The sequence below is a fragment of the Equus asinus genome, chromosome 28 (assembly GCF_041296235.1).
Source record: "Equus asinus isolate D_3611 breed Donkey chromosome 28, EquAss-T2T_v2, whole genome shotgun sequence".
Taxonomy (NCBI): Eukaryota; Metazoa; Chordata; class Mammalia; order Perissodactyla; family Equidae; genus Equus; species Equus asinus.
In genome coordinates, this window is record NC_091817.1 from 34,297,618 (window position 1) to 34,311,354 (window position 13,737).

The following is a 13,737-nucleotide window of genomic DNA, read 5'->3' on the forward strand; positions in this document are numbered from 1 at the left end:
GTAGGTGAGTTTGTGAAAAAGGAAGGACCTGAGGAGGAGCTTGAAAGGTGAGTAGGCATTGGAAGGAAGAGGATATCTTAAGTGGGTGGACCCGGGATGACCACAGATGTGGGTTTGTGACCAGCAGGGGTAGGAGTCAGGGCTGGTGCACAAGGCTTATAAAAGGGAATGGTGGAAAATATTAGCGAAAGAAGTTGGGTATGGATTATGGACAGTCTCGGGGAGTGACACGATGAAAATGACATTATACCATGACCAATCTGTCATTTGTGATGGCAGTTAAAAATGGGTAGTTCACAATGCTGCACATTATCCAAACTTGGAATTCGAAGATGCTGGAACCTCTAGTCGGGGACAGTTGAAGGAAATTCTATTTTACAACATATACAAACGATAGTGTAGATATATCCTGATCACCAAAGAATTGCTTTAAAAATCAGATTCCTGGGGCCAGCCTGGTGGGGCAGCAGTGAAGTTCACACATTCTGCTTGGAGGCCTGGGGTTCACCAGTTCAGATCCCAGGTGTGGACCTATACGCAGCTTATCAAGCCATGCTGTGGCAGGCGTCCCACATATGAAATAGAGGAAGATGGGCATGGATGTTAGCTCAGGGCCAATCTTCCTCAGCAAAAAGAGGAGGATTGGCAGCAGAAGTTAGCTCAGGCTAATCTTCCTCAAAAAAAAAAGAAAAAATCAGATTCTCTCCCCCAAGCTTTATTAAGATATAATTGACATGCAACAAAATCAGATTCTTACTAGTGACGGAAACTTGGAAGGCTCCATATCCTACCTGCAATCTCTGTCCCAAGGCCTTAAGCCAGTGGCTCTGCCTTTCCTAACATGCGCTGTCATTTATGTATTGATTACTATGTGTCAAGCGCTCTGCAGATCCACTTTCTTATTTAAAGAGCCAAACTTCTCTGTAAGGTAGAGTTTATCATGCCCATCTTACTGGTGAGGAAACTGAGCCTTAGATGGACGCCATTCGCCAGGTCACAGCCTGGAGGCTGCAAAAGCAAGGACGTAAACCGGGGGCCGAAATACAGGCTGAGCAAGAGGGGAGGGAACAAGAGCTTCGCGTGACTCAGGAGGGATCCAAGGCGGAGGGGAAAACGGAGACTCGGCCCAGCTTCCAGAACTCTGCAGGCGCGGACCCCCAGCAAACGGGAAACTTCTCCGGCGTGACACCTGTCAACAAGTCTCCACTGGGCGCCTTTCCAAAATCACGGTATCTGATTGGCGAGACTGGAGGGGAGGGACAATCCTGATTGGTTAGTTAGAACTCGAACCAGGCCTACGCCCCGAGGATCGGGCGAGAAGTGGGCGGGGTTTAAAACGGAATCCCTCGTCTGATTAGAGGAAAGAAAATGAACCAGGAACTATTCGGACGCATGATTGGCTGTTGCCAGGAACCTGCCGACGGCCTTACGCGCCCTGGATACGGAAGCCGGGAGGGCTGAGTGCAAGGTCTACCTCAAGGAAGTTAGCGGAGGAAACTCGGATACCGGTGGAGAAGAGGTGTCTTAGGCCCAATGGCGGCTGTGGACGCAAGCGGCAGCGATGGGAAAGGGCAAGGGGTCGAGACCTCCGTGACCTATTATCGATTGGAGGAGGTGGCCAAGCGCAACTCCTCGAAGGAGATATGGCTGGTGATCCACGGGCGAGTCTACGATGTCACTCGCTTTCTTAACGAGGTGGGTGGCCCCTGGGAGCTGCAGGGGTGGGGAGTGGTCGCCCGGAAAGGCTGCTAGGGGTTTGTGCAGGAGGGAAATGGGGCGTGGCTGAGGGCGATGAGGTGTGCGAAATGGACCACGACCCTCCGAGGGGGTCCTATGCATGGGGACGCGGGGGAGGGTGGCTTGTATATGCATGCATTTCCAGCCAGCACCAGAATTGAGCGGTTTTGTGTATTATTTATCACGTGTTGAGCATTTACTGTGTGCTAGGCTAAACTCTGAACTCGAACCCATCGTTATCTCCATTTTACAGAAAGAGAAACTGAGCCTCTGAGAGACCGAGGACTCTTAAGGTCACACATTTAACAGCCTAGAGCCATTCGAACCTGGGTCTGAAGGCCTCTACACCTGTGCTCTTTCCACTATGCCTTCTAAAGTAATACTATTTTCGGTTTTTTATGAGAGGCTGAGATTCCTCCTCCTGCCCCCCAATTATGCTGCCTTTGTTTTTTCCAATTTGAGTTGACCTTGAGGCCAGAAGGTCACGAGTTGACCTTTTTCGGGCCATTGACTCGATTCTGGCATCCTCTCAAATCTTCAAGCATGTTGCATTAGATCTCATTACCACGTTCTCCTTGAGGCCATGGTGCAACTGAGTGGTTTTTGTTTTTACTTAAGGAGGCAAGATGAGACGTTTAATTTGTTTAAAGTCACTTTATTGAGGTGTAATTTACATACAGTAAGTTGTGCCCATTTAAAATGTACAGTTTGATGAGTTTTGACAAGTGTATTCACCCATGTAATCACAACCCCAATTAGGAAAGGGCATTTCCACCCCTAAAAAGTTCCCTCTTCCTCCTTCACAGTCATTCCCACCACCGCCAATCCCTGAGGCTTTGAGATATTTATGTATAGTACATATATATGTTACATGTATTTTTTGATGTGTATCATTTTAAGTAATAGATTAATAAACTTATGGTTAATTCCTTGAAAATGCTTGTGTAACATAACCTTATTGTAACTGAGAAAAAAGTTCACTTTTATTACTTCTTTTTCTGAAGCAAAAACACTAGTAAAATATTTTTTCTATTTATTTGGGGCCTAGGGGAGAACTCTCTATGTCCTGATTGATAAATCTATAAAATCTTTTAAAATGTAAAATTTCCAAAAAAGGGACATTGTTTGTAATAAATCTTCCTAGTGGCCAATAAGTTAGCATCTTAGAATTTGTATAGCATTTTATGCTTTTAAAAGTGCTTTTCCAGTATTTCATCCTCAAAATAACTCATTGAGAGTGACTTGGATAGTAGTGATCCTTATTTTAACAGGTGTGCAAGAAACAGGTTCAGACAGATTTTGGTCATAGAGTTGGCTAGCGGCGGAGTCTGGTTTAGTTCTCTTGTCTACATAGCATTAGTTCAGAATTCTAGCCTTAGCTGTGTTCTTTGGTGTATGCCTCATAATAAGTTTACATTTTGGGTTGTAGCATGTTAAAGCATAGTTCATAATGGGTAGGAGATAATATTTTTCGTTTGTGGCTTCATTTCCCCCTGGTTTCTTCCTGATTGATTCAGAGTAGGTAGTGAACTTAGAAGGAACACTCAGTGCTTGCAGTGGACATTAATTCAGTCTTGAGTAGTGGTTGCTAACCTGGTTCACCACATGCTCATGGAGCCAGAGTGTATCACAGGTGTGTCGAGGATGCCCTTGAAGCTTGAGCTGCAGATCTTTACCTGCACTTAGCGGTTCTTACTTACCTGTTTTGCACATAGTCTCGATCTCTGTTTTCCTGTTCATTCCAAGCCTATTCATTCACTTACTCATTCAAATATTTATCAAGTGTCTACTATGTGCCAGATACTGTTCTAGGTGCTGAGGATACAGCAGTGGACAGTTAAACATTTCTGTCCTCATGGAGATTACAATCTATGTGAAACAGACAGTAAGCAGAGTAAATAAAAAGTATGTTATGTTAAGTAGTGGTAAGTGCTAAGAAGAAAAATAAAGCAGAAAAGACAACTGTGGATGTGTATAGGGTGAGGGTATGAGGATCAGGGGTTGAAATTTTAGATATGATGGCCAGCGATGGCTTTATTAAGAAGATGACTAGAGTAGAGGCCAGAAGGGAGCTAAGGAAGGGCATTCCTGGCAGGGGGAACAAGTTCAAAGGCCTTGAGGTGGGAGCGTGTCTGGTGTGTTTGAGGAACAGCGAGGGAGGCCATAGTGGCTGGATAGTAGTAGATGAGGTCAGCATGACAGGGGAGGGCAGGTGAAGTACAGCTTTGAAGGTTTTAGGAAGGATTTTGACTTTTGTTCTGAGAGGGAAAATCACACTGGAGTAGAAGGGTGACGTGACGTGACTTAATGGTTTAATAGAATCACTCTGACCACACTTTTGAAAAGTGACTGAAGGAGGGCAAGGGCGGAATCCGCGAGCCCAGTTAGGGGCCTGCTGTAGTAATTCAGGCAAGAGGTGGTGGCTTGGACCAGGATGGTGGGAGTGGGGACAGTGAGAAGGGTCAGATTTTGAATGTGTTGTGATGGTAGAGCCCACAGGATTTAATAATGCAGTGGATTTGAGAAGCGAGAGAAAAAGTCAGGCGGACACCAAGATTTTGGGCCTGCAGGTGTGGAAGAATAGGGTTGCTGTCAGGTGAGATGGAGGAGACTTACATCAGTTTTCATTGTTCTCTTTCCAGCCTGAAATCACTTTGGGGCTCCTCCGTAGAAAGGGCTTCCTAATTTGACTATCCTGCATCTGTAGGTTGCTTTTTTTTTTTTATTAATGAATATGATTAGAGTGTTATTCTGGAGTTTGAATGTGATAATTTAGAATTGACAATATAATTGAATTATCTTTCCCCTACCAGATTAATTTTACATTTTTGCATCAGTGGTATTGGTTTAATTTATTGAAGTCATGCATGAAAACCCAAAACCTTGCAATAGTACATATCATTGTCTTTCCACTATTTAGTAGTTTAGAAAAATCACATAAAAATGTTTACAATATCTTATGCCATTGACTAGAAAATGTCAAAGTGCATCTCCCTTAGCAAAGGTAAGTATGATTTTTCTGAACCTTTGTTTCCATTAATATTCTTGCTTTCTTACTGTGTATCATAAATGACAAAAGTTTGGAAGCCCATTGTCTCATGTATAAATAACCATTTCTGAAAAGAGTGACTTAAAATAACACATTGTGATATTTTAAAACATTCTGTGTATTTTTTTAGTGACTGTTGGCTTAAGTGGAAATATTACTTTAGGACCTGCCTCACAGAGGGGATGGCATTTTAGTCATTCAACAAGCATTTAAGTGCTGACTGTGTCAGGTGCTGTGGTGCTAGGCCCTGGTGGTGTATAAAAATAAACATAGTCCTGCCCTTTTGAAGCTACCCTTCTAGGAGAGACAAAACAAGACAAAAACTGACAAATGTTAAATGGTGGTGCTTTCTATGAAGGAAACAAACAAGGAGTTGAGAAAGGAAAATGGGGGCCGGGCAGATCTACTTTAGTAGGAATGATCTGGGAGAGCTTCTGTGAGAAGAGGACTTTTTTCTTTTTGGTGAGGAAGATTGTCCCTGAGCTTACATCTGTGCCTCTATTTTTTTTTCATAGATAATAGAATTTTTTCCTTAAAGATTGGCACCTGAGCTAACATCTGTTGCCATTCATCTTCTTTTTTTTGCCTCCTTCTTCCCAAAGGCCCCCCTGTACACAGTTGTATATTCTAGTTGTAGGACCTTCTGGTTGTGCTATGTGGGACGCCGCCTCAGCATGGCTTGATGAGCGGTGTGTAGGTCTGCACCTGGGATCTGAACCCACGAACCCCAGGCCACCAAAGTGGAGCACACAAACTTAACCAATATGCCACTGGGCCAGCCCCAAGAAGATGACTTTTAATTGAGCTGATGAGAAGAAACTAGCTTTGGAAAGACTAGAGAAAAGAGCATTCAAACAGCATTTTCAGAGTCAAGCAAGAATTTTGCACATTAGTGGGACTGAAGGCTGTAGTGGACTGAAGGAACGACAAGAATGGCCAGAGGGCTTAGCAGGAGCCAGGACAGGCAAGGCTGGGTAGGTAGTACGGATTTGATCCTAAGTGTAATGGAAAACTACAGAAGTCTTTTAAGATGGGGCTGACATCGAAGCAGTTTATTTTTCAAGTAGATTATTTTGCTGAGGAGTCAAGAATAGGTCGGAGGGAAAAGCAATCAGAAGGGAAGAAAGTAAAACTCTTTCAATCCCAAGAATCTCTTTGAATCCTTCTACATCTTCCATATATATACCAATATATACAAATATGCACAGGAAGAGAATCATAATATTCCTTCATTGAATTATAGTATCTATTAATTGATTTGGTTTAATGGAAATAATAGTATTTATTGGATGTTTATTATTCTAAGTGCTTTACATGTAATTTCTCTTTCAACCCACCTTCTCAACAACCCATTTTAGAGAGAGAAAACTGATGAGCATAGAAGTGCCTTTCACAGAGTCATAAAGCTAAATGGTGGTATAAGGTGGGGTTTGAATTCAGGCAATCTGATCCTGTAGTCTATGCCCATTACATTAGGATTTGCCTCAGTTTTTTTCATGGCTGCAGAGTATAGAATTAGATCTGTCTTACAGCCACTTTCTTTCACATTTTAGATATAATTTGGAAGCACTAGGAATGTGTTGTTGGAAAGTTAGAACAGGTGCCTTTTTTCCTGGAACCCAGGTAGTTTTTTCATTTTTTGAATAGGTCGTATGGGTATACCGGCAAAAGCTTTCTTCCCATCTGCCCAGTGCTCCTGCCTCCCAAAGTTAACTGCTCTTGTTTGGGTATCCTTCCAGAGTTTTGTTTTGCATATACAAGCAAAAGTGAATGTAGTCCCTTCCACTCTTGATCCGTGCCTTGCTTTTTTCACTGAACTCTATATCTCAGGAGTCTTTCCATATCCATGCCCGGAACACTTCCTTCTTCATGGAATTTGTTGTATCGATCATAGTCTATTTAAGCAGTCTCCTATTGATAAACATTTGGATTGTTAGTAATTAGTTTGCTATCTAGGGTTTTTTTTCCCCTTAAGTCAACTCTGTTGAGATCTAATGTACCTATAATAAAATGTAAAGATTTTATATGTAGAGTTCAGTGAGTTTTGACAAATGTCTCACCTGTGTAAGCACCATCACAATCAACATATAGAACATTTCTACCACCTCCGTCCTCATGCAACCGTTGATTTGGTTTCTAACACCATAGGACAGTATGTACTCTTGTGTCTAGCATCTTTCGCTTAACATATCTGTGAGATTCATCTGTGTTTTTTTTCTCTGTATCAGCAATTTATTCCTACTTAGTGCTTTTTATTTGATTTAATGACTGTACTAAAATGGATCTATTCCCCTGTTGATTAAGATTTGAGTTGTTTCCATTTTTTGGCTATTATGAATAAAGCTGCTTCAAACTTTCACGTACAGATCTTTGTGTGGACGTATGTTTCATTCCTCTTGGACAAATACCTAGGAGTGAGATTGCTGAGTCGTGTGTTTCTTTAACTTTTTAAGCAACTGTCAGACTTTTCCCCAAGCTGTCTACATCATTTTACACTCCCATTAGCAATGCATGAATTTTCCAGTTTCTTCACATCCTCATTGACACATGGTGTTTGTCAGTCATTTTACTTTCAGCCATTCTGATGAGTATGTACTGGTATATAATTATGGTTTTAACTTGTATTTCCCTGATGACTAATGATGTTGAGTATCTTCATGGGCTAGTTGGCCATTTGTGTGTCTTTTTGTAAGATGTCTGTTTAATCTTGCCCATTTTTAATCCGGTTGTTTTCTTGTTATTGACTTGAAAGCATTCTTTATATATTCTGGATGCAGGTCCTTTCAGACAAATGTATTGCGAATATTTTCTCCCAGTCTGTATTTTGTCTTTTCATTTTCTTAACAGTGTCTTTTGAAGAGAATTTTGGTGACGTATATATGAAATATAATTCTAATGGCTAGGTGCTGACTTTGGGGTTCAAGTCTCTGGTTCAGTTTCTTACTTTACCACTTAATAATTGTGTAATCTTGGGCAAATAAGCTCTGTAAAAGCCTTTTCCCATCTGTGGAATGGAGATAATAGTACCTACTCCACAGGGTTGTTGTGACAATTTAGATAATGCACATAAAGACTTACCATGGAACCTGGCATTAAGAGCTCAATAAGTGTTAGTGGTTATGTTTATTAATGGTAGAAAATGGAATGACATTGTTTCCTGCAGCATCTTTTGAGTGTTTACTGAGTGGCAGGTGCTCTGAAGATTTAAAAGTTGAATTCGATGCCTTGGATTTGCAGGAAGGATAAGATCTGTGCCCAAGTAATTGTTGTGCAAAGTAGAGTGGTCCTGCCTTAAGGAAGACTGGGAATGCAGGCTTTATTTAGTGAACCCCTAGGGTACCCCCGAAAGCTTCAGAGTTTGACTAATAACAATTCTTACTGGATTTCTCCAAGGCTAGTCAAAAGAAAGTGCAATTTGATCATTATTTAGCTTGTAGAATTAACACATCTGTAGAAGGAATGTTTTCTTTCCTTGAGCAGTCCCAAGTGGTTAGTCCTAGAGAAGGCTAGAAATAAGATGAGGCAAAATTTAACCTCCATCACTGTCCAGGTTAAGATGCCCTGATCAACAAATCAACTTGCATTTATTCATTTTGCATGTGGGCATGGATGCTGACATACATGCTAGAGAGAGAGAGAAGGCAGGTGGGAGGGAAGGAGGGCAGTGTGAGTGCTCCCTATACGTCACTATGTTGCAGGTGTCATGCTGTGTTCTGGATGAGACAACCATGGTCCCTGTTCTTATGGAGCTTAGAGTCTAGCATGGGAAGAAAAACATAAGATCAATAATTGCAGTTATGATTTATACCATGAGGGTGCCGAAGGAGTTGTGAGAATCTATAGCAGTGGGACCTAATCTGGTGGGGGTAAGGGTGTCTGTCTGATCTTGTGGGGATAAGTTATGTTTGGATCTGCAGACCTGAAATTCAGACCCTGGGAAATAGTGACTGCCAACGTTACCCTCTCTGGCAGCCATCAAATTCCTCTCCTAGGTGACACCCCTGCCTCACTGGGCTCTTTCTAATCCGAATGCAAACGCACCATTTCCTCCTGTTCTCCACTCATGTCTCTTATCTTTCTCTGCCCTGTCAGACTGTTTCTTAGGAAGTGGTTTTTATCCTTTCTGAAATTTTACCCTCCATATCTTGTTTTGATGAGGTATTCTGCTAATCTCTTTGGCTAGAGGTCTCTCTTTTCATCACCCGGCCTAATTTTGCAGCTTCCGCAATCGTACTTAATGTTTCTAGATTTCATTTTCCAAGTCAGGTGGTCTTTAGCATATCCTCTTGTTAGTTGTATTACATCAGTATGGAATTTCCACTCACAGAGAATTTGTGTAATTTTTTCCCAACAAGATTTTTATTCTGTAACTGTTTGTTGTTCTTCACGTCCTCCTCCTTTCTGCCCATCTGTCCCCTATCCTTTCCAGAGAATTAGTAATCTGGAAGTATTATTTTCTGTTAGTAATTTGTCCTCTTTCTTTTCTATATTGAAACATGAATTTCCTGTCCTCTTTTCAATGATACTTAGTAAAGTAGATGACCTTAAGGAAAAGCCAGAAGGCTTCCCCTGCTGCCTACCACCTGTTCTTTGGATAGTTGAACTGACTAAAATCTTTCACAAGAGGACATTACAAAATTCCCTTTGTATCTGTAAAGCCTTTCACTTGATTATTGCTGGACTGAGGTAGAAATGAATCAAACATAGTCATGGTTTCATTTCTTTTGAAAGTTTATGATCTTGATTGCAGTATAGTTTATTTGAAACATTTTACTTGTAATATTGTGTAATTGCTTACATAATATAAACTGAGACAAGGTCCATTAGTCTTAAAACAGAAAGGCTTAAAAGAATCTTTTTTGCAAATTCATATGAGATGTAAAAGCAAAGCAGGTCCTAGAAAAAATGGAAAATAAGCACTGCCTTGTGTTAGGTTTACTTAATAAAAATAGGGAGAAATTTGATTTGAATAGTGTAGGCAACCAATCTAGATTAATAAGGGTAACCCCCAAACTGCTTTGATCTTACTTGTTGTGTTTTGCTGTGATTCAAATAAAAGTATATTTTTTGGCTTCTATTGCTTATAGTTATGTAAACCTAGCTTTATTCTTTTTTTATGGTGGTAAAATATATATAACATAAAATCTGCCATTTTAACCATTTTTAACTGTAGAATTCAGTGACATTAATTGCATTTACAATGTTGTGCAAGCAGTACTGCTGTTTGTAAAACTTTTCCATCACCCCACACAGAAGCTCTGTAATCACTAGGCAGTAACTCCCTCGTCATCGCTCTTCCCAAGCCTCTGGTAACCTCTCACCTACTATGTGTCTCTATGAATTTGCCTATTCTAGGTACATCGTGTAAGTGGAGTCATACGATATTTGTCCTTTTGTGTCTGGCTTCTTTCACTTAGTGTAATGTTTTGGATTTTTATTTTATTTTTTTAAGATTTTATTTTTTCCTTTTTCTCCCCAAAGCCCCTCCGGTACATAGTTGTGTATTCTTAGTTGTGGGTCCATCTAGTTGTGGTATGTGGGACGCTGCCTCAGCGTGGTTTGATGAGCAGTGCCATGTCGGCTCCCAGGATTCAAACCAACGAAACACTGGGCCGCCTGCAGCGGAGTGCGCGAACTTAACCACTCGGCCACGGGGTCAGCCCCTTTTATTTTATTTTTTTATTGTGGTAAAATATACATAAAATTTAATATTTTAACATTTTTAAGTATACAGTTCAGTGGCATTCAGTACATACACGTTGTTTTGTGACCATTACCACCATCCATCTCCATAACTTTTTCATTATCCCAAACTGGAACTCCGTACCCCTTAAACTACAACTGCCCCTTGCCCCCTCCTCCCAGCCCCTGGTAATCACTGTTCTGCTTTCTGTCTATGAGTTTGACTATTCTACGTACCACATAGAAATAGAATCATAATATTTGTCCTTTTGTATCTGGCTCATTTCACTTAGTATCATGTCTTCACAGTTCATCCACGGTGTAGCATGTATCGGAATTTCATTCCTTTTAAGGGTTGAATAATATTCCATTATATGTATACACCACATTTTGTTTGTCCATTCATCAGTGGTCATTTGGGTTGTGTCTACCTTTCGGCTATTGTGAACAGTGCTGCAGTGAACACTGGCATACAAGTATCTGAGTCGTTGTTTTAGTTCATTTGGGTATATGTAGGAGTGGAGTTGCTGGGTCATATGGTAGTTCTGTGAAGAACCTTTTTGAAGAACCTCCAGACTTTTCCATAGCAACTGCAATCTTTTGCATTCCCACCAGCAATGAATGAGGGTTCCAGTTTCTTCAAGTTGTCTCCAACACTTCTTTTTCTTTTTTTTTTTCATTATAGTCATCCTAGCAGGTGTAAAGTGGTATCTCATTGTGGTTAGATTTGCGTTTCCCTAATGACTAATGATGTTGAGCATCTTTTCCTGTGCTTATTGGTCCTCTGTGTATCTTCTTTGGAGAAATGTCTGTTCAAGCTCTTTGCCCATTTTTTTTTAAACGTTTTATTTTATTTTATTTTTTCTCCCCAAAGCACCCTAGTACATAGTTATGTATTTTTAGTTGTGGGTCCTTCCAGTTGTGCTATGTGGGATGCTGCCTCAGCATGGCTTGATGATCAGTGCCATGTCTGCGCCCAGGATTCAAACCGGCAAAACCCTGGGCCGCCAAAGCGGAGCGCGTGAACTTAACCACTCACCCACAGGGCCGCCGGCCACACTTTGCCCCTTTTTAAATTGACAAAGTTTGTCTTTTTGTTGTTAAGTTGGATTTCTTTATATATTCTGGATATTAGTCCTTTATTTGATGTATGATTTGCAAATATTTTCTCCCATTGTGTAGGTTGTTTTTTCACTTTTTGTCCTTTGATGTACAAAAGTTTTTAATTTTTATGGTTTTTTTAGTTTTATAGTTTTTAATTTTAAGTCCCTCCTTATCAGTAATTACTTTAAATGTAAATAGATTAAACTCTGCAATCAAAAGACAGAGCTTGGCAGAATGGATAAAAAGACATGATCTAACTCTATGCTGTCTACAGGAGACTCGCTTTAGATCCAAAGACGCTAATAGGCTGACAGTGAAAGGATGGAAAAATCTGTTTCATGCAAGTAGCAACCAAAAGAGACCAGCAGTGGCCATACTAATAGCATACGAGAGAGACTTTAAATCAAAAAAACAGTTTTTAGGGGTGAGCCCCATAAGATAGTGGTTAAAGTTCCACATGCTCCATTTTGGCAACCTGAGTTTGTGGGTTTGGATCCCGGGCGTGGACCTACACTGCTTGTCAGCCATGCTATGGCAGTGACCCATATATAAAGTGGAAGAAGATTAGCTCTGGGGTAATCTTCCTCAAGCAAAAAGAGAGGATGATTGGCAATAGTTAGCTCAGGGCTAATCTTCCTCAGCAAAAAACAAAGGTTTTTAATGGGCATAGGGTTTCAGATTTGCAAGGTGAAAAGAGTTCTGGAGATGGATGGTACTGGTAGTTGCACTGTTTTACATTCCCACCAAGAGTGCACAAGGGTTCCAATATATCCTCATCCTCGTCAACACTTTTTCCCCCCGATAATAGATAGCTTGATACGTACGAGATCACATTTCATTGTGGTTTTGATTTGCATTTCCCCAGTGACTACTGATGTTGAGCAGCCTTTCATATGCTTTTTGACCACTTGTGTATCATTTTCAGAGAAATGTCTATTTACGTCCTTTCCCCTTTTTTTTTTTGAGGAAGATTAGCCCTGAGCTAACTACTGCCAGTCCTCTTCTTTTTGCTGAGGAAGACTGGCCCTGAGCTAACATCCATGCCCATCTTCCTCTACTTTATATGTGGGACCCCTACCACAGCATGGTGTACCAAGCGGTGTCATGTCGGCACCCAGGATCCGAACCGGCAAACCCCGGGCCACCAAGAAAAGGAACATGCGAACTTAACCGCTGCACCACTGGGCCAGCCCCCTTTGCCCATTTTTTAATCAGGATATTTGATGGTTGTTGAATTTTAGGAGTTCTTTACATATTCTACCTAATTAACCCTTTATGATTTACATATCTTTTCTCTTTTTCCATAGGTTGTCTTGTCACTCTCTTGATTGTGTCCTTTGATGCATAAAAGTTTTTAAGTTTGATGTAGTCTCATTTGTCAAGTTGGCTTTTGTTGCTTGTGCTTTTGGTGTCATATCCAAGAAAGCATTATCAAACCCAATGTCATAAAGCTTTTATCCTGTTATTTTCTTCTAGGAGTTTTATAGTTTTGGGTTTTACCTTTAGATCTTTAATGCATTTTGCATTGATTTTTGTTTAAGGTGTAAGATAAGGGTCCATCTTCACTATTTTGCATGCAGATACTCAGTTTTCCCGGCACCATTTGTTGAAGAGATTGTCCTTTCCCTATTGACTGCTCCTGGCACCCTTCTTGAAGATCATTTGACTGTATACTTGAGGGTAGTTGTGTGTGTGATATTTTGGAACTGATTTTCCCACTGATTGTGTACTCCTGAGATTTAGCTTTATGGTGTCAATCTAGTAAGTGAACACATTTGGATAACTACCGTGTGAAACCTTATAGTACCCTGGAACCTCTCCTTGAACCCCCTCCCAAATCACTGCTTTCTTCTTCATCACCAGTGGGACCCACTCTGTTGACTTTAACACTATAGGTTTGTTTTGCCTGTTTTTGAACTTTTTACAAATAAAAATGTCACAGTATATATTGTTTAATGTCTGGTGTCTTTTGTTCAATACGTATGTTATATTCTTTTGTGTTGTGTATGTTGCAGTGGTTCATTGTTTTTCATGGCTGATTACGATTCCATTGTATGATTATACCTCAGTTTATTCATATTCTACTTATGGACGTTGGGTTGTTTAAAGTTCAGGGTTGTAATAAATAATGCTACTATACTCATTTGAATGTGGGTATGTATATA

At 40.7% G+C, this 13,737-nt stretch overlaps 1 protein-coding gene across 2 annotated transcripts in view; it reads left to right on the forward strand.

The window, feature by feature from the left end:
* The first annotated feature begins 809 nt into the window (after positions 1 to 809).
* Positions 810 to 13,737, forward strand: part of CYB5B (cytochrome b5 type B) — a 33,139-nt gene continuing 20,211 nt past the window's right edge. The window contains exon 1 of one of the 2 annotated variants that reach the window (XM_014827696.3): positions 810 to 1,695. In XM_014827696.3, coding sequence (XP_014683182.1) covers positions 1,534 to 1,695 — 162 coding nt within the window. In that variant the 5' untranslated portion in view covers positions 810 to 1,533. The remainder of the gene's footprint in view (positions 1,696 to 13,737) is intronic. The other variant, XM_014827697.3, reaches the window with a different exon arrangement.